The sequence below is a fragment of the Eleutherodactylus coqui genome, chromosome 9 (assembly GCF_035609145.1).
Source record: "Eleutherodactylus coqui strain aEleCoq1 chromosome 9, aEleCoq1.hap1, whole genome shotgun sequence".
NCBI classification, from domain to species: Eukaryota; Metazoa; Chordata; class Amphibia; order Anura; family Eleutherodactylidae; genus Eleutherodactylus; species Eleutherodactylus coqui.
This window is the reverse complement of record NC_089845.1, coordinates 97,262,847-97,282,997: the sequence shown is the minus strand read 5'-3', so window position 1 is coordinate 97,282,997 and position 20,151 is coordinate 97,262,847. Positions and strand designations below refer to the sequence as shown.

Sequence of the window (20,151 nt, the reverse complement as noted above, 5' to 3'; positions counted from 1 at the left end):
ATAACAGCGAGAAAGAGTACTATTCCTCATGTCTCGAACAGCAGCCTATTCTGAAAAGTTAGGGGTAGAGCTGCAGCTGTGCGTCTATTCCTGAATGAATTCATTATAACTTGCCTATTAATTGTTGTTCCCTTTTTTAGTTCTGGTGGTTTAGTGAATGAGTAATCCCCTCCGGGCCGTAGTAAGGATGCGCCTCGCTAGTAACACCCCGCACGTTTCCTTCTTGCTTCTATAAAGTCTTTTCATACATGTCAACTACTGCGTAGTAATGGGCATTTTCACTGGATAATGGGATGCACGGCCGCCGCTCGTGGATCACACTTGTCACACTACTTTATATTGGTTAAAAAAAGGGAGAAAAAAAACCCCGCAGGCAGCTGGAATTGTGTTGGACTGAATCTCCAGTTACAGAGAGCAGGCTGTATAAGTGGTGGAATAGATGTCTGCCTGCCGCGCTCTACCCAACAGCCTGTGACAAGAAGGAACATGAATCTAACACGTAGCTACCCTCTCTACCCTGCAGATACCGGACAGAAGAAGACCCTAGAGAAGAAAGATGGGCGGCGGATGTCCTTCCAAAAGCCAAAGGGAACCATGGAGTACACAGTAAGCTTTGTCCTATGCACTTTCATTGTATCCCTCCTCCTCCTTCCCCCTGTGAATTCTGCCAGCGACCGTCAATGCACTGGTTTGTTCCAGGTATTTGTGTTATTGTGCACTTACAAGCCCAGTTTGCTTTATTTGCAAAAGTGCTGAAGCTAAACGATCAGCCATGAATATGTATCGGCACCGAGGGGTGAAGGATGACAATCTACCTTGACCTTGCTGGGATAAATACTGTAACCTTGCATTTTTTCCCCCCTCCTGATCACGGTCATTGATCCGCTGTTTAAAGATTATAGCTCGCTCTTCTCCGTAGCTTCTGAAAATGGAGCCTTTCTGACTGCTATGTTCTTGAAATGACCCTCAAAACCCTGCTGCAGTCGTCAGCTCCTTATTCTGTTACTATGGGAGACCGAATTTGAAATTGTGTGGCTTCTAGAAATCCGGTTTTATTCCATCAATCTCTGCCTCCCGCTGGAGAAGGAACAGACGACCGAATATTTGTCTTTTTTTTTTTTTTACCTTTTTATGTACATAATTACTGCTTCTGCTATTTTGTTTGCGCGTGTCTGTGATTTTGTAGCCTGTCAGCCCTCCATCATATGCATCGTTTATAGTCGGTGGTTCCTGAGAATTCACTATTTATTTATTGCTGGTGGACTTGCGGAAGCTGAACATGCCTTTTTGTAGCAGAAGGTTATTATATTTCTGTAACTTACTGACAGGTTTTCTAACACAAAGTACACACAATAGAATCAGTTTAACCCTTAGGCTGGAATCACATGGGGTTTTTGTGGTAGTTCTCTATTTGATTCGGGCTCAAAAACCTATCGGTCTTTCTTTTTTACTTGTCCCTCTTTTGGGATCCACTTCTGGCACAAAAACGGCACATGTGATTCCAACTTAAAGGGAACCTGCCACATCCGACAAACGCCATAAACTAAGTTATACTGCTTCTAGGACGGGGAATGTGGGGTCCAGGGGTGGTGTTATACCTACCCAGCTCCCTGTTTCCTCATGGTCAGCTCTGGAAGGTGGCGCTCAGTTTATGAGCTCAACTCTCTTCAGCGTGCATTACCATAAAGAACGGTGTGCATGCACATGCACTGACTGGCCATGTTCAAGGACCGAGCACCAACCTCCAGGGGTGACTGAGGGAATGGGAAGCTGTGTAAGTGTGAGGACCTTCCCCACCTGATAAGCGAATTATCACTCATTTGTTGGCCATGTTTACACAGAACAAACAATTATCGTTCATGTTAATTTTTTTTTTACCGATAATCGTTTCATGTAAAAAGGGCCTTTAGTTTATGGTACTTATCTGATGTGAAAGGTTCCCTTTAAGAATGAGGCAATGGTATAACTGTACACAGGGAAATATGAGCGGCTAGGACATTCTCATGGAGACAAGTAGTTTCATAACTGATGTTGATGTTGTTGTGGTTTCCCCTTTATGAAGAGTGTTGACCGTTTGTCTAGTCTGCATGTTTTTTATGTGCAAAAGTTCTTAAATGGTCACTAAATTCTTTAGCGGCTCCTGCTTTTTTTTTTAACTAGCAAGATTGTAAATCACTAATAATGCTGTGTCTGTGCAGAAAAATCTCCCTAAAACACTGGCCGCTAGAGGACTCGCTTTCTTGTCATTTGCTCGTTATGATCGTTGCTTTCAGCTCCTTCTCAGTGTGCGTGGAAGGATGACACCAAACAGAAGTGGGACAGGAAAGTTGAAAGACTAGATGGGTTGAAACACGCCTTGTATATATTGTGCTAATATGTTGTAAAGTTCATTGAGCAGAAGACGTTCGTGTTGGGATTCTTTAGAAGTGGGGCTGAAGAGGGAGGGGGTATTGAATCATGCTGCCAATAGAAGTCTATTGAGAGGTGAAGGAGTGAGATGCTGTTGGGAGACAGATTGATCTACACGTGCCTGCAGCTTATAGTAAGTGAATTACAGCTACTGAAATCACATCTACACTGCTCAGTTCTTTAGTGAACACCTTTTTGATGTTTATGTTTGTGCTGCAGGCAGTTAGGGTACAGAATCTGCCTCTTTCTCTATGCTCATTGTATAGAAGGCATGGCAGCAATTTGCACCCAGCACCTTAGACCGAATTAGAGATGCAACCTGCAGAATGATAAATGCAGGATACAAGTAATCTTATACCCGGATATAGTGCCGTTCCTTATGTACACATGAGTTAATTCTAAAATGTTAGCTACGCTTTATACTACTGATCAGTTCTGCTACCAAAATTCCCCCCCCCCCTCGCTCATCTCTACTAACCGTAACTATCCATGACCTCTTCACCACCAAACACTTCAACTTTCTCGCCCTCACCGAAATGTGGATCCAGTAGTCTGATTCTACCTCTCCCGCTACATTCTTATGATGGCCTGCAGTTCTCCCACACCCCCAGATCGGAGGATATGCGTGGTGTAATAGGCGGCCTCCCGTTCACCAAACTGTACCTTCCAGGTCATTCCCTCAGCTCTCTCACCTTCCAGTCATTCGAAGTCCACACCCTACAACTCTTCTGCCCACTGTCCTTGTGCATTGCAGTTATCTACCGGCCCTCAGGTCCCACCCACCTGTTCCTAGACCACTTCACTGCCTGGCTCGCCCACTTCCTATCCTGTGAAATCCCAACCCTCATCCTTGGTGATTTTTTTTTTTTTTTTCAATATCCCTGCTAAAGACCCCAGCTCCTCATCTGCCTCCCAGCTTTTAACGCTCACTTCCTCGCTCGGCCTGTCACAACTCTCAGACTCCCCCACTCACAGAGACAGCAGCACTCTCTATTTAACCCCTTGAGTGGCGGGTTTCCTACCACCCTGTCGTGCCCACCAGGGCAGGTTTTTTAAAATGGTCTAATCATTGAATTTCAACTAATTTTGCAGTTGCGTCTCAAGAGCCAGAACTTTTTCATTTTTCCATTGACATGGCCATATGAGGGCTTGTTTTTTGCGGGACAAGTTGTGATTTTTTTTTAAACGGGGGAGGAAAAAAAGAAATGGGGAAAAAAGAAAAAAAGGGGCCATGTCATTAAGGGGTTAAATAATGTATTCACTTCCTTCTCTGGGTCATTACGACGCATGGATACCACATGTGTGATTTATATTTTTGATTTTTTTACAAAGTAAAGGGAGACAAGTGTTTTTATTTTTTTTATAATTTTTTAACTTTTTTATTTTTTATTTTTTTTGTCCCTTTAGGGGACTTCCACAGGGACCCATCAGGACCCCTGATCACATTCCGGGGGTCCGATGGTGACAGCCCTTTACATGCTGCAGTGACAGCCTTTTACATGCTGCAGTCACATAGACTGCAGCATGTAAAGGGTTAACAGCAGAGATCGGAGGTTTTCTCTGACCTCTGCTGTAAGAGCTAGTACCTAGCTGTCCTCTGACAGCTAACAACCAGCTCTCCCTGCCACAGAGACCATGGGCTTGCTTCTGACAAGCCGATGGTCTCTATGGCAACCTGTAAACAAAGCAGGAGATTGCCGACATAGCGGCAATATCTTCTGCTGGTTTTTCAAAGCCCTTGCTTTGTTCTCTGTGGGTCTGTGCAGGCAGAGCACACTGTCACAGCTTGTGGCATTGTGCTCTGCAGCTCCCATAGTGATACATAGCCCGGAAATCTTCCGGGCTATGTCACTATGAGCAGTGGAGCTCGTCCCGGAAAATTTCCGGGCATGCCACTCAAGGGGTTAATCTGCCTCTGCTCTGCCACTTTACTAACGCCCCCTTCCACTCTCTTTATCACAACCTCCTCTTTCTCCATCAGGCACCCAGTGACCCTCCTATCAGGAACCTCCAGACAGTCGACGCCCATCATTTCGCGGAGACCATCTAGTCCCCCCTGTCTCCTATCTCTCTCCTCTCCTGCCCTTCTGGTTCTCCTCCTACCTTTCTGACCGCTATCTCAGCGTCTCCTTTGCTGGCTCTATCTCCCCTCCTCTTCCCCTCGCTGTTAGGGTCCCCCAGGGCTCGGCCCTTGTTCCCCTTCTCTTCTTTATCTGCACAGCCCCAATTGAACAAGCTATCTGCAAATTCGGCCTCCAATACAATCTGTACGCTGATGACACACAACTATACACCTCCTCCTGTGACATCACAGCACCATTCCTCCAAAATATCACCGACTGTCTGCTGTCTCTAACACCATGTCCTTCCTTTTTCTGAAACGTAACTTCTCAAAAAACTGGCCTCCTTCTTTCCGCCATCATTTATAATGCACCCCATCACCCATTGTAATGATGGGGTGCGTTTACTAGAAAAAATAAAAAATATATATATCTCTTTACATGTATGATATATTCTAGAAACAAATGTTCCTGTGGCCACTTCTGGCCCCTACCGGCCGCACGCCTGCTGCCAGCGCTTGTGCTTTCTGAACCTGCGAGCACAGATGCAGCCCAGCAGTCGGGCTCTATTGCGCGAGCGTTGATGCCACTCATGTATTGGCGCCCTAAAGGTGTTTTGCTGCGCAAAGTCAACTAATATTTAGTTTGGCAACTAATGTTAAACCCTTTGGTTCCCTTTGCAATTACACAGATTAGGATATAATGTCTTTGTCGTGGCATTTGCTGGCACTTTTTTTATCTACATCTCCTCCATTATTTTAACTGCCCTGATGTATAAATTCCCATTCTCTGTTCACATGGCAGTGCCCGGGTGTAACCAGCGAGGTGACTGATGTTGGCGCAACAAAACATTTGACTTGTCACACGCAATCACTCACATCCGGTTGATGTTGTTCTTGCACTGGGGGACGTGTGACCTTGTGCGGTTCACTTGCTTTCAAACCTAGAAAGGCTTTACTTACACCTCTCAGTTTTTGCAATTGTTTTCCAAAGTCACAGCAGAAATATTCAACATATCGACAACGGGCGACTAAACCCCAAAAATGTACCTATTAGCACAACTGTTTTATTGTGACATGTGGGATAGACCTGTCCCAACGTCTTATGAACCAACAGCCACCTTACCAGGCCAAGATGCTCCTCTGAGGCTGGTGTTATATAGAGCATCAGCCCCCATTATAGACTTGTGTGTGGCTATACAAACCTGACGCGGTTAGTAGCGCTGCTTACAGCGACATATACACAATGCTTTACTGTCTATAACATGGCTCTTACTAGGCAATAGTAACACTGCTTGCTGAAAGGAGAAGAGTTCATCTGCAAAAGCTCTGATTTAACACTTCTAGCCTGTGAAGGGGTCTGAAAAAGTGTAATATGTTTTAGTGGAAACTATCAGACAGACTCTAATCAGAGTTGTGGGGGTTTAGCTTTCTCAAAGAAAAAAAGATGCAACCAAATGTTGCCATCTTTCTTCGGGGTGTGTGTTGGAGACCGCCCTTATGCTAACATATGGGTCAGCTTTGTGGCCATCGGCTGTCAAACCGCTCATAGCCACTGGATAGGAGGGGACTCACAGTTGTGAAGTGTGTATGGAGCAGAAATACATGAGAAATGTGTACATGAGAAATGTGATTATTATTATTTATTAACATATATATATATTTTTTTTTTTTTTAAGTACAGTAGCTATTTCAATATTTATTTGATCAGACTTCCCCGGGGTGGCCATATTGGAGATAATCGCTACTTTTCTGTGTAGATGGTGGAATACGGTGTCAGGACCCGCACCCCTATTTGTTTCAATCAACTGATTACTATGTAACCGTGCTTCTGTAATTTTTGTATTTTTTTTTTTTTCTTTCTGTATTTCCCCTGTCTATGTAAGCGCTGCGGAATATGTTGGCGCTATACAAATAATGATGATTATTATTGTACTTTATGGCAGCTGCAATTAATGGAAGTCAATTCTCGGCCGTATCAACAGGCTGGATTCACACATCTGTGCTTTTTAGGGCCAAGTGGTTACAATAAAGCTTGTGATATGGAAACTGCTATATACAAATTGTTCTGGTGTGCCAAACCCAGAATCTGCTGCAGTTTGAGAGGGGGGGGGGGGGGGGGTACGGGACTGCAGTTTCTTGCTGACAGGCTGATAACTTGGGGCGCTTTCACATGACAGTTTTTGTGTTCAGTTTTTTTTTTGTGAGCCAAAACCAGGAGTGGGTCCAAAATCTGGAAGAACTGCAAATCTTTCCATTATACTTTCCATTCCTGGTTTTGGCTGACAAACTGCCATGTGAAAGCGCCCTTAGCCTAAGGATAGGTCATCCGCTTTGGAGTCATGGAAAAAGCCCGTTATGAGTAGGTTTACGCACTGCAGCTTCTCTGCAGAAATATCTCTGATGGAATATCCTACATTCACGTGAATAGGAAGGGGAGGGGGGCGTTCTGATACCGGACCCTAGCTGTACATTAGGGTTGGCATTTGTCATGAAGTTCCTTGCTTATTTATGATAAGATCAAGAAGATAATGTCCCAGTCTACACAGCACAGCTGGCAGTGGAGATACTGAAGATGAGAAATGTCAGCTTATTTGGACCCGCCCCCTAGTGGAGTATGTGAGAACTGGAATATTTCAGGGAAAAGTGAGCATGAATTTTAATAGTTCGCTAATTTCTGAATCTACATTCACTTTAAAAAGCTGAGATATGCTTGTAGTTCAAAGTGTAATGTTGCCGGACTGCAGCAGCGGGAGCTGCGTACCGTGACACCATCGTTCTGTATGTAGTTTATGGGCGGATAGCAGTTCAGTAGAAGCAATGCCTTGTGAGGTTGTCCTGTGCCATACGTCGCCCTCAGCAAGAAATTTTGGAATTGCTGTATTTTATTATTTAGTTCGTTGTTTCAGGAAATAAAACCATAAATGACAGGATGGAGCAGAGAGATCCGCGTTGTACTGATGAGGAGGTCGCTACTTGAGACCACAAGTGTAAATCTTATGCTACTTATTGACAGGACCCCGGCCTTGGACTTCGTTCTTGTTAGAGGGTCGATTTGTTTGAGGCTATTGAATGTGATTCACCGCACACTTGATATGTTTTGGTTCACAACTCTGCCATATAAAGGCCTTTACTAACAAGTAGAGACCAGTGAATATTCAGCAGTTAGGAACATTGTGGGTTCCATATAAAGAAAATAAGACTTTCCACCCTGAGCAGTCGTGCTGGTTTACACGCAAGGATAAATCTAAGGAAGGCGAGCGACAAACATATAGCGACTCGTAAGCATTTGCATGTTCGCCTTTTACACATGGTGCTAATCATGCATTAGATTCATTTGTCAGATTACTAAGCGGATCACTTATCTACCTCAGCTTTACTGAAAGGCACAGCAAAGGCACTCGGGCATAAGAGTGGAGTGTCCGTAAGGGTGTTAACGGGTATATAGGACCACCTCATGGTGGGGAGGGGGGCTGGACCTTCAGATGTGGAATACCCACCTAGAGTCAGCTTCAAGCACTTGGCCAATGTAATGGAAGGTAGAATCATAAAAATACTCCAACATTCCAGGGAATACATGTTGGGTTTCCTGGAAACGCATGCTAAGCAAACTCCAAGGACTACTAGGACCCACAACAGAAATCGTTGAACCTCCAAATCTCCGCTCTCTCGGCCTCTCTCCTCCCCTGCACTCCACACTTTCTCATCTTGGAACGATTTGGCAACTTTCTGTTTTTATACCGCTCGATTCGAAACGCAATGTGGACGTGCAATTATGTCTGCAGCTTTTTGTCTTTTGGCGGCTTGCTGTGTGCCCCCCTCCAAAAATCAATTGTCGTTTGCTGTGTACTCGCAGTATGCGGTGTCTTTCGGTAGGGTCGTTGGGGTTGTTGCTTCTACTTGATATGTGATGAGGAAAGATGCTGACTTGTGTTATTTTTATCTTCTTTCAGGTCGAATCCAGAGATTCCTTAAATAGCATCGCTCTGAAGTTTGACACCACACCAAATGAACTCGTTCAGCTAAATAAGCTGTTTTCCAGAGCGGTTGTACCCGGGCAGGTAACCGTTTTCATAGTTGTTTGCAGACTATTTGCTGAAAGTATTACTTGCTGGATGGAAGTTATTATGGAAGTTTTTTTTTTTATATAGTGTCCCTAAGAAAAATGTACACTGCTCAAAGGTCTGTAACACTTCAGCACCACAGTATAACCTTCCACTTCACGTAGAAGGGCATCAACCCAGCATCAGGACTGGGGAACGGGAGGAGCGCTGCCAAAGCCCTACAGATTGCCCTCCACCTGATACTGGTCTGCTTGCTTCTGACCAAACTCTCATACACAGACTCCTAAATGCCTGGTACTGAGGGGCTCTCTACTTTGGGCAATACTTTTTTGATAGCAGGGTCTTTTGGTTCTAATTTGATCATGGGGTCCTGGAACTCCAGTAGTTGGCTGTAATCTGTGGGAGACCTCAGCAAGTTCTTATTTGCCCTCAAATATTACACATTTCCCACTGAAATTCATGGGTTGCTGTGTGACGCATGCATGAGCTGTGTCCTTCAGCTCAAGTTATCCCCTTTGTACTGGCAGGTCCTGTTCTTTTTCAGAATTTCCGAGGAGTATTTCAAAATAGTTTTTGCGTATAAACCAGACAATTCCTTTTTAACAAGGTTCGTCTACTAATAGAAGTTATCCCCTATCCACAGGATATAGACACCTAGCTGATCAGTGGTAGTCTGACTACTGAGGACCCTTAGTAATCATGAAACAAGGGTCCTGAAGGACCCTGGATGAATGAAGCAGTGGTAATGCATGCAGGCCACTGTTCCATGTATTTCAGTGGGATTGACAAAGATAGAGTTTCCGCAGTGAGCATGTACAACCGCTGCTGTATGTTATCAAGTATTCTGTGGATGAGGACTAACTAACTTTAATGGACAATTCCTTTTAAAGTTATTTCTAAACACAATGCATATATCCCCGTATGCTTCAATCATTTTCTCCATATCCCTTCTCTGGCACAGGCAAAATGGATTCTGTAGTTTTCACATTTTACCAATTTCCAAGTCCAATCACAGAAAATGGCCATATACTTACTGACTAAGAAGGGCAGATAACTGCATCCTCTCACCATGCAGGTAGCAGACCAAATGAGGGAGCTAATAACACCTGTGCAGGACACCGATAAGACAGCCACTCACACAGCCTCTTAATATAGAGGTGGGTGGCTGCTTGGTGTATAATCCCACATAGTGGATACAGAGAGGTAGACCTTCTGATACATGTAGTGCACCATGCAGAATAGCAACCTATTAATGACGCCATGATAATTCGGCGGGTTGCCCTGCACTTCCATCAGTGAACCACATTGGTACTGCTACCCTGGGCCCCCCCTGGAGTTTTAAAGCCACACTGCATATGAATGATAGATAATAAATGCAAGGCGTTAGTTGAATTTTGGCCAAGATACATGAGCCCACTAACTGCGTCAAGGTTCCTTGCATGTAGTGAGTCCCTATACTACTATAAATAGGTCACAGAATGGGAAATCTAAAAAAAAAAATCACAGAAAATGGCCATATACTTACTAAGGAGGGCAGATAGGTGCATCCTCTCATCATGCAGGTATCGGTGTCCCTCACAGGTGCAGTTAGCTCCCTCACTTGGTAGTCTGCTGCCAGCATGATGAGAGGGTGCAGCTATATGCCCTCCTTAGTCAGTAAGTATATGGCCATTTTCTGTGATTGTTTTAATGTTTTTATATTTCCCCTTCTGTGATGCAATTTCCAAGTCCCAAACAAGTTTTTAGTTTTATGTATCATATCCCATAATGTGAATTTTATTTAGTCTTCATTATTTTCCAGCTTTTATATGTACCAGATCCAGACTACATTTCCAGCGTTGAAAGCTCTCCATCGCTCAGCCCTATAAGTCCTCTGTCTCCGACCTCATCAGAAGTCGAATTTGAGAAAAGTGCTGTAAGTATAGATGTATGGGGTTTTATCTTTTTACACTCAAATGTATAACTCTGCAGGACGCTTTAAGGTTTATGTGGTAGGTAATGTTCTGGTTCCTGTGTCATTTAATACGTGCAATGTTGTTATAGGACCATGAGCACAGTCGCCACAAAGACTCCACATCCTCCCCAGCCTATTCCTCCATCCGGCCTTCTAGGGTGGTTTCCTCCACGTCGGAGGAAGAAGAAGCTTTCACTGAGAAGTTCTTGAAAATTAACTGCAAGTACATAACTGATGGGAAAGTAAGTATCTGTATCACATAAGTGGCTTCACACAGACATATTTACGCACACATTACGCAGAGAAAAGTACCCATTTATTTCAATGAGTTAGTTCTTTTCGTATTTTGTGCACGTGAAAAAAATAGCACTTCATTTTTGTGCACATTTGCGCACCAAGGATCCCTATAGGAACCTGTGGACGGTTCACAGATGCGCAATAAATTGCACAATTTTGTGGGGGGAAAAAAAAAACCAAACACACCCCTGGATCTCATTAGGCTAAATAGCCTTTTAAATTGGGGCGTGTTAGTGTTTTATGCGCACAAAAACACTTCACTGCATGCGCAAAAAGTACAGTAAAAAGCGCAAATACTTGCACAAATACATTGCTCTGAAGCGTACGCATACGTTCACGGGAAATCGCCCTTAAAGGGAACCTGTCTCATCTGATAAGCACAAGGGATGAGCGAGTATACTCGCTAAGGCACTGCTCGCTCGAGTAATGTGCCTTAGCCGAGTATCTCCCTGCTTGTCCCTAAAGATTCGGGGGCCTCCGCAGCTGACAGGTGAGTTGCGGCGGGGAGCGGGGCAGAGCGGGCGGGAGAGAGGGAGAGAGAGATTTCCCCTCCGGTCCTCCCTGCTCTCCCCCGCAGCTCCCCGCCCCACGGCAGCACCCGAATCTTTCGGGACGAGCGGGGAGATACTCGGCTAAGGCACATTACTTAAGTTATGGTGTTTTATAGGACAGGGAATGTGGAGTCCAGGGGTGTAATTACCCAGCTTTCTGTTCCCTCACGGTCACCCCCGTAGATTGGTGCTCGGTCTGTGAATGGAACTCCTTTCTGTGTGTGCATGCGCACACTCTTCTCTACGGAAATGTCCACACTCTGGTGGCTCAGCCCTGATTTTTTTTTTTTTTTTTTTCCCCCTCAGGGATAATAGTGAACGGGGTATCTATAAAAAAAAGTACACCCCTGGACTCCACATTTCCTGTCATATAAGCACCATAACGTAAGTTTATGGTGCATATCTGACATGACACCAGTGTCTTATTGCTGGGGACCCCACCAGTAGTGAGAACTAGGGTCCAGTATCTCCCATCTGAATGGAACGACAGTTGTGCAGGCTTGTAGCTGCTCCATTTAAACTCTGCTGGACTGATGGAGATTGTCATCAGATGTGTAACAAATCATTACTCCCTTTACCAGTGTTGGGGCTCATTCGCCCATGCTTATTTTGGCCGTGTATTATGCGCAGTACGCTGTTACATATGTAACGTGTTTTCACTGCTTATTTTATGTACCCATCTAGACTATAATGGTGCATATTATGTGCATAATACACGCCAGAATAAGATATGCTGCTTTTTTCTTCACACGTGTAATATGTGCATGGGAAAAACGCAGGTCTGAATGTCCTAATGTAAAGCAATGGGGCTTCGGCACTATATATTATGTGCATTAAAAAAAACCACACCGCCAAAATACACTTGTGTGAGTGAGCCCTCATGCAGCAGGTTAGAATGAAATCTATTGAATTGATTGTGTGCGCTGCTGTTCAGCCTTTAACACCTCAGCTTGCTTTTGTCTCACCATGCTGGGGATCATACCTTCTTTACATGAAGTTTTATACAAGAGCTTTCCCATCCTACACATTTATCTTCCCTGCTCCAGGATCTGTGCTAGTTACATCAGCGAGACACTTAATGATGACTCTGACTGCACTTCCAAGTAATATGTATAAATGTAAGTGCTAGAACAACCACTTACGTAGAAAATGGAGATGCCACATATATGTCCTTCAACACCCACTCCAGAAAAATGTGTGATTTATATGTCTATAGAAATGAATGAATCATTCTCTCTTCCTGTCACTTGTTCCTCCTCTATTGCACTAAATGCAGTACTTGGAAATCAAGAAAAATAATGGTGTCACTAGCTGCTTTTTTTTTTCCTTTTTCTTCTAGGGAACGGTCAGTGGTGTTCTCCTGGTGACGCCAAATAATATAATGTTTGACCCTCACAAGACCGATCCTCTAGTTCAAGAAAATGGCTGTGAAGAGTATGGAATCATGTGCCCCATGGATGAGGTGACCTCAGCGGCCATGTACAAAGAAATAGTTAATAGTAAATTGAAGGATTCTATTCCTGTGTAAGAAAAGTTACATATTGGTCATATTACATGTGTCAATTTTCATGGTATTTCATCCGTCCTCTTGCTGTAACGTTCGATTTGAATAGAAATGGTGCAGCTCCATAAAATAAGATTTATCCTACATCTGCATTAAAGTCAATGTACAATATAGTTTAGACGATTCACATGGTTGCTCGGTTCTTGTTGTAGCCAGAGAATATTCTCCTCAGGGCTTATTCACACGAGCGTATATCGGCCCCGTTTTTAATCTCTGCCGTTCCTTCAATCCAAAACGCCAAAAAGGAAACTGTTCAGCTCGCCTCGTGTGTTAGTTTGGAAAAATGGCCAGGTGAATTCCACCAGGATGTACAGAGAAACCTGAAGTCCTGACTCCACATACACAGAGAAAAAACAGTGTCCAGCATCCAAAGATATGAATCAATAAATGTCATGTCTTATCTTATTATAAACCGCACACCTGTGTGCACACCGGTAGCGTTTCAGTAGAACGTCTGCCTTAGTCATAGCATATCTGATCAATGAACATCATGTCTATAAATTGACACAGAAAATTACATCATGTCTGCAAACATCAGATATGAGTTTAACCCTATGTATATCACTTACAAAAAAACAGACAATTGGTGAAAATCATTATAATCTTTATTTGTATAGCGCCAACTTATTCCGCAGCACTTATAGCAATGGCCCCTGCAAGCTCAGACAGACCGTGTGTATATGTAAAAAAAAAAAAATATTTTTCCTTTTCTTCTCTTCGCCTCCCTTTTTCCTTTATCCCTTCTTCCCTTTTTTCTCTTCTCTTTTTTTTTCTAATTTAAATGCACATAAAATTAGGCCTAAAATCTATGATCAGTAAAATATTAAGTAAATAATTTCTGCATTCAAACCATTCGGAGTTCTTGTATTTAATTTGAGAAGCTAAAAGGCTTCTCTTGTTAAAAGGTTTTTTTGGCCAATTACCTTCTATTTTAGCAAGACAAGCCTTTTGGATTCTCAAATTGACTACAAGAGCTCCCGATGGTTTAATACATTTCCTGGAATGACAGAAAAATGGAACAAAGAGGTTTAGAAAATGATGCTCTAGAATAAAAGGATGTTTACTGAACAGACGTATTGGGAGAGCTGTTGGGCATTTTGGTTACTTGTTTGTTCAAGTTTACACCAATCCACTTGTTGACTGAAAACTAATAGACCGGTGGGGCTTCGTATGCTGGGAACCACATTGATCCCAGGGATGGGAGGTCCTGTTTCACCTGTCATCTTCACTTCTGAGTGGCTTTTCCCACGTGATGTCAATAAAGGGCGCACAGTTTGTGTATGCATGAGCACTGCTCCTGTCATTTCAGTGAGGCTGACGGAAACCGCTGAGTAAAAAGTACTCGGCTATTTCAATCGCGCCTAATAATGATCAAAAGAGCGGAACCACATGTGTCCAAGGTCCACTTCATTCAGTCTCCTCACTGCGGGGCTGCAGTGAGGACTGTGGTGGGATCCATTATCAGGGGGTCGAACCTCCACCAATGTATTCTTTTCTCACCCATCTTGAAAACTTGAAATATATGAAGTGACCAAAATACTCTAAAGTTTTATGTGCCTTTTTTTGTTTATCAGAAGTTTAATAAGACACTTTTTTTGTTCTCTAGAGACTTAGAGCAACTATCATCTATGCGAGATTTCTGCAACTTTAAGAAGATTTCACAAGGTAATAGTCATGAATTAGATTCCAAAATGTGGGATACAGGAAATGACAGTGCCAGCACAGCCCCTCGCAGCACAGAGGAATCTCTTTCCGAGGATGTATTCACAGAATCGGAGCTTTCCCCAATACGTGAGGAGCTACACTCCTCCGATGAACTGCGGCAAGACAAGTCTTCAGGAGCGTCCTCAGAATCTGTAAAGACAATAAACCACACACTTGTCGAATGTTGCTCAACAATTATTTCGGACTCCATAGATGCTGCCCCAGATTCGAAAGGCAGCGCTGATCCTTCTGCCAATGACAGTGGAATTGTTAGCAATACCAACGATGTAGGAAAGAGTGATGCTTCTCTAAAGGTAAGTGAAGACTTAGATAAACCATACGCAGACTCTTCTGCAGCACAAAGCGGTAATGAGCCAGATGACCAGGAAAGCCTGGATGTCCAATGCAGAGATGGCGAGCAGCGGCTGGACAGTGAGCACAAAAACAGGGACCAAAGTATTGAGGGTCATGAAGAGGATTCCGGGAACGAAACAAATTATACGAGCCTGGACACTCTTGTAAAGCAGGCATCTGGTGAATCTGAAACCGAAGTAGAGGAACTCCGGAAGCTATGGAAGAATCTGACTATGCAACAAGCCAAGCAGCAGAGGGAAGACCTGCAGCATGCCACGCACAAAGAGGTCCAGCCGAAGGTGGGCAGCACAGAATCTACCGTAGAAGGTAACAAATTTTTTTTTTTTTTTTTAGTCTGTAAGGAGAAGTTCTTTTTAAAAGCGAACCTGTCAGCGTGTTTGACCCCCATAAACTACACAAGTTCCCTTAAGTGAGACTTGGTACAGTTGATGAATGCAATTCTTTCCTGAACAGTGGAAATATGTATAGATATGCCTACATTTGACAGCTTATCAGTTCGGAAGTCGTGTCTGCATAGGACAAATTAATCCCATTTGGAATAAAGCTGCTTTTCAAAGCTTTGGTCGACATGGAAACATAACAAGTGACATTAGCAATAAATAGCCATTTCAAATAAAGGACAAGATCAACAGTAAAAAATTAAATTCTCATGTATGGTCCATCTTCATTGATCACGTCACCATAAAAATCATTACTAATGGTAAACTAGGAACTACTGTTCACAATAGGTGATGGTCACAACTCATCTGCTCCCCCTCCCTGCACAAAGCATGTCCACAACAGTCTCCTGCAGGAGTCATTGAGTCATCCCCAAACTACACTTTCCTGTGTCCATCTGACTGCTGTAAAGCAAATCTCTCAACTACCTCAGAGTGAGATCGCTGCCCTAGAATGATGTGAAAAAAATAAAACTTAAAGTCTGAAGATATAGTTAAAAATAGTTTTTTTAATTAGTGGGGAAAAAGTAAGCGATGCATTCCCTTTAGATATCATGGCTCATGTATCAGCGTCATGATGAAGCTGGAGCAGAATAGTCTTGACTGTTGCAGAGGAACTTCATGAATGTCCTAAGATAGTCACATAGTATGTTAGGCTGAAGGAAGACAATGTCCATCTAGTTAAGCCTATTTCAACCCCCCACCCCCTTATTGGTCCAGAGGAAGGCAAGAAAAAAAATCCCCAACAAGCGAATTTAGCTGATTTGGAGGAAAAAAATTCCTTCCGGGCTCCATAATGGCATCCAGAGTAATCCCTGGATCAACATTTGAGATCAACAACCCCACTGGTCACCTTATGTCTATATCCTGTAATATCATAGCGCTCTAGAAAGACATCTAGTCCCTCTTAAACTCCTCAATGGATTTTGCCATCACCACGTCCTCAGGCAGAGAGTTCCACAGTCTCATTGCTCTTACAGTAAAGAACCCCCTTCTGTGTTGGTGATAAAACCTGCTTTCTTCTAGACGTAGCGGATGCCCTCTTGTTCCCGTTGCAGTCCTGGGTATAAACAGATCCTGGGAGAGATCCTTGTATTGTCCCCTCATGTATTTATACATAGTTATTTGATCGCCCCTTAGCCGTCTTTTTTCCAGCGTAGATAATCCCACTTTTGATAGCCTCTCTGGGTATTGCAGTCCTCCCATTCCGTTTATTAGTTTAGTTGCCCTTCTTTGAACCCCCTCAAGCACTGCTACATCTTTCCTGAGCACCGGTGACCAGAACTGTACGCAGTATTCCATGTGAGGCCTGACAAGTGCCTTATATAGTGGGAGGATAATGTTCTCGTGCCTAGCCTCTTTTAATGCACCCCAAGACTTTATGTGCTTTTGCAGCAGCTGACTGGCATTGATTGCTCTAGTTAAGTCTACAGTCCACTAGTACCCCCGGGTCTTTTTCCATCTCACTTTTCCCTAGCAGTACCCCATTTAGTGTATATTGGTGACATCCGTTTCTCCTGCTCATGTGCATAACCTTACATTTATCAACATTGAACTTCATTTGCCATTTTCTACCCAAGCCCCCAGCTCATCTAGGTCCATTTGTAGATGAGCGTCATCACTTTACCATTGGTCACTAGGAGCTAAACATGCAGTGGTTCAGAATTTTCTGATAATCCGACACAGCAGTCTGACATGTGGCGTTATCAGAATGTTACTATATACAAATATATGTATTTATTAGACAATGTTCACAAGGGCATTTTTTGGCTTTCCAGGTGTGGTAAATTTTATCATGTTTTTACAAATATTGCACTATGCATTGATAAAAAGTTGAAATCTGCTGTGAAAGGCACAGAAAGAATTGAGGTTATCTGTCACCACTTCTTAAATTTCACAAATGTTTCATATATTTCTTAAACTTTTTTTTTTTTTTTTTTATATTCAAAACACTAATTATTTATAATCAGTTGTTATAAACATGACAATAGCCTGCAAGATGGCGTCAAATGGGTCCACAAGTGGTGACTGATATAACCCACAAGTACCAGAATTGACATACTGCACGTCTAAGGCCTCCGACGCATTTGCGATTTGTCCAAGTTGCGCTCTAGAGAGTCGGGTGCCACATGTACCGAACACCACACAGACATACACATGAGGCAAATATTGACATGCGTTTCCTAATCCATGTCCGTGAGACTGACAATAGGGCATGCAATGAGTATTATTTCATGTAAGCCGATGGTCTGCATGATAATCGGCAGTATGCATTGCCTCATAGACTGTAATGAAGCAAATACGCCAGTGTGCCAGAGGCCTAATATTGTTAACCCTTTCCAATCCAATTTGTATCCTGGTTTTCCTAGGGGGCTTACTCTTTTTCTGCTGTTATACAATGGCGCTATATGCTGGCTAAACCCAGTACTGCATGAGGTGACACATTGGATAGGCTCCGACAGCAGAGAGGCTGATAATATACAGTAAGAGAACCCCAACGGACGTCTTCCAACATCAGAGCTGTGCAGCCTTAAATCATAATGTCTTCAGAGGTCAGACAGTGGATTGGAAAGGGTTAATCCATGCCCCTTTGTAAAGTAACACCCCCTCAGACATTAATCCTCCAAAGTTCTTCAAGACTGTTTCAGAAACATGTGGAAAATCCTGCAGACCTTTCCACATGGACGTGATGGAACTCGCCTGTCCCCGTACCCCTTGGGAAGTTGCTGGTTATGATGCAGCTAGAATTTGAAGATTGCAAAGCAAGGGCCAGGAGTTCTGGGTAGTGACGCCCCGCAGTGCGGTCCGTGGTGCCCTTGGCTGCAGGAGCCTCTAATATCAGGATTCCTGTCTCTACTTAAATATAAGCTTAAATATAAGCTTCTGTACAGGCTGAGTATTGTGAATGGATTCTATGTCATTACTCATGGAAATCCAGTTTGAGAACTGAATTAACCATAATTGTTACCTCTTCCTCTGTTACGCTTGGTAGTGCTGTCCAGGTTAGGAAACTAATAGAGGTTATTTGACTGGCTTACCCCTTTGAAGGAGTTTTCCCATCTGTCCAATTCCTGTCCGTGTGCCATATTAGACCATCTCATTTCCTGTTCAATAATCAAAGTGACTCGGGGGGAAATAATTACAGGGGTTATTCCAGGCCCTGCTTATCATTGCCAGTTATGGATGTAGCAGAGTGGAGCTTGTCATTTGGCACAGCTCATTAAACCTCCAGGATAATTATCACTAGAGACTCATTACATTGTCCACACAACGCAGAAATCAGGAATGCGACTCAATCTATACATTATCTTTAGCTAAATACACTCCTTATCAAAAACATCCCTCCCTTAGAAGTTGTCGGAATCAAATGAAACATTTCTCTGTGTGATTGTAATGTTGATATACCGTATATACCGGCGTATAAGACGACTTTTGAACCCCGAAAAATCTGCTCTGCAGTCGGGGGTCGTCTTATGCGCCGGTAATACAAAAAAAAAAAAAGTGTAAAAAAAAAAAAATTCATTACTCACCTCCCCCGGCGTTCTGTCGCGCTCCGGCAGGATGTCGCTCGCTCCGGCAGGCTGTCGCTCGCTCCTCGTCCCCGGCGCAGCATAGCTTTCTGAATGCGGGGCTTGAAATCCCTGCTTCCAGAAAGCTAATACACACGCCGGCAGCCATGACAGCATTGAATGGCTGTGATTGGCTGAAGGCGCACGTGTTAGCAATCACACCCATTCAATGATGTCATTGAATAGTGTGATTGGCTGAAGCCACGTGTGCTTTAGCCAATCACAGCCATTCAATGATGTCATGGCTGCCGGCGTGTGTATTAGCTTTCTGGAAGCGGGGATTTCAAGCCCCGCATTCAGAAAGCTATGCTGCGCCGGGGACGAGGAGCGAGCGACATCCTGCCGGAGCGCGACAGAACGCCGTGGGAGGTGAGTAATGAATTTTTTTTTTTTTCTCCACTGTATACCGGCGTATAAGGTGACAGTTGGGGGGTCGTCTTATACGCCCCGTCGCCTTATACGCCGGTATATACGGTAAGTAAGTGATTTAAATATTGGAGCAAAAGGATCACTTATTGTAGAGAACTGACCCCTTGTAGGGAGGCTCTAGTACCCTGTTGTACCGCCTCTAAAGGCCCATTTACACCAGCCGATCGCTAAAAAATCGTTAATCAACGATCGTTTAGTAATAATCGGTGCGTGTAAATGTACGCCCATCGTGCGCTTTTTGGGCACTGTTAGCTGATCGTTAAATGCAGTCCAACCTAAAAATCGTTGTTTACTCTTATCAGCAGTTCTCCACGGGTAGTGCTGATAGCATTGTTTTCCCGTAGAGAACAAAGGACTGAGCGCAGATAATGGCTCTAGGGCAGGGGTGTCAAACTCATTTTCACCGAGGGCCACATCAGCCTTATGGTTGCCTTCAAAGGGCCGATTCTAATTGTAAGACAGTAAAGTAAAAGTAAACCCCACAGTGGCCCGATTGGTAATAAGGTTCCCCATAGTGGCCAGTGACGCACGCCATTCTGCGCATACACACGCACGCCATTCTGCGCATACACGCGCACGCCATTCTGCGCATACAGACGCACGCCATTCTGCGCATACAGACGCACGCCATTCTGCGCATACAGACGCACGCCATTCTGCGCATACAGACGCACGCCATTCTGCGCATACAGACGCACGCCATTCTGCGCATACAGACGCACGCCATTCTGCGCATACA

At 43.8% G+C, this 20,151-nt stretch overlaps 1 protein-coding gene across 1 annotated transcript in view; it reads left to right on the top strand.

Moving 5' to 3' along the window:
- The window catches only part of OXR1 (oxidation resistance 1), a 97,569-nt gene that overhangs the window by 20,004 nt on the left and 57,414 nt on the right, over nt 1–20,151 (top strand). The window contains exons 2-7 of the mRNA XM_066578867.1: nt 524–606; nt 8,422–8,529; nt 10,334–10,447; nt 10,576–10,728; nt 12,674–12,858; nt 14,505–15,283. Of these exons, the coding sequence (XP_066434964.1) occupies nt 524–606; nt 8,422–8,529; nt 10,334–10,447; nt 10,576–10,728; nt 12,674–12,858; nt 14,505–15,283 (1,422 nt within the window). The remainder of the gene's footprint in view (nt 1–523; nt 607–8,421; nt 8,530–10,333; nt 10,448–10,575; nt 10,729–12,673; nt 12,859–14,504; nt 15,284–20,151) is intronic.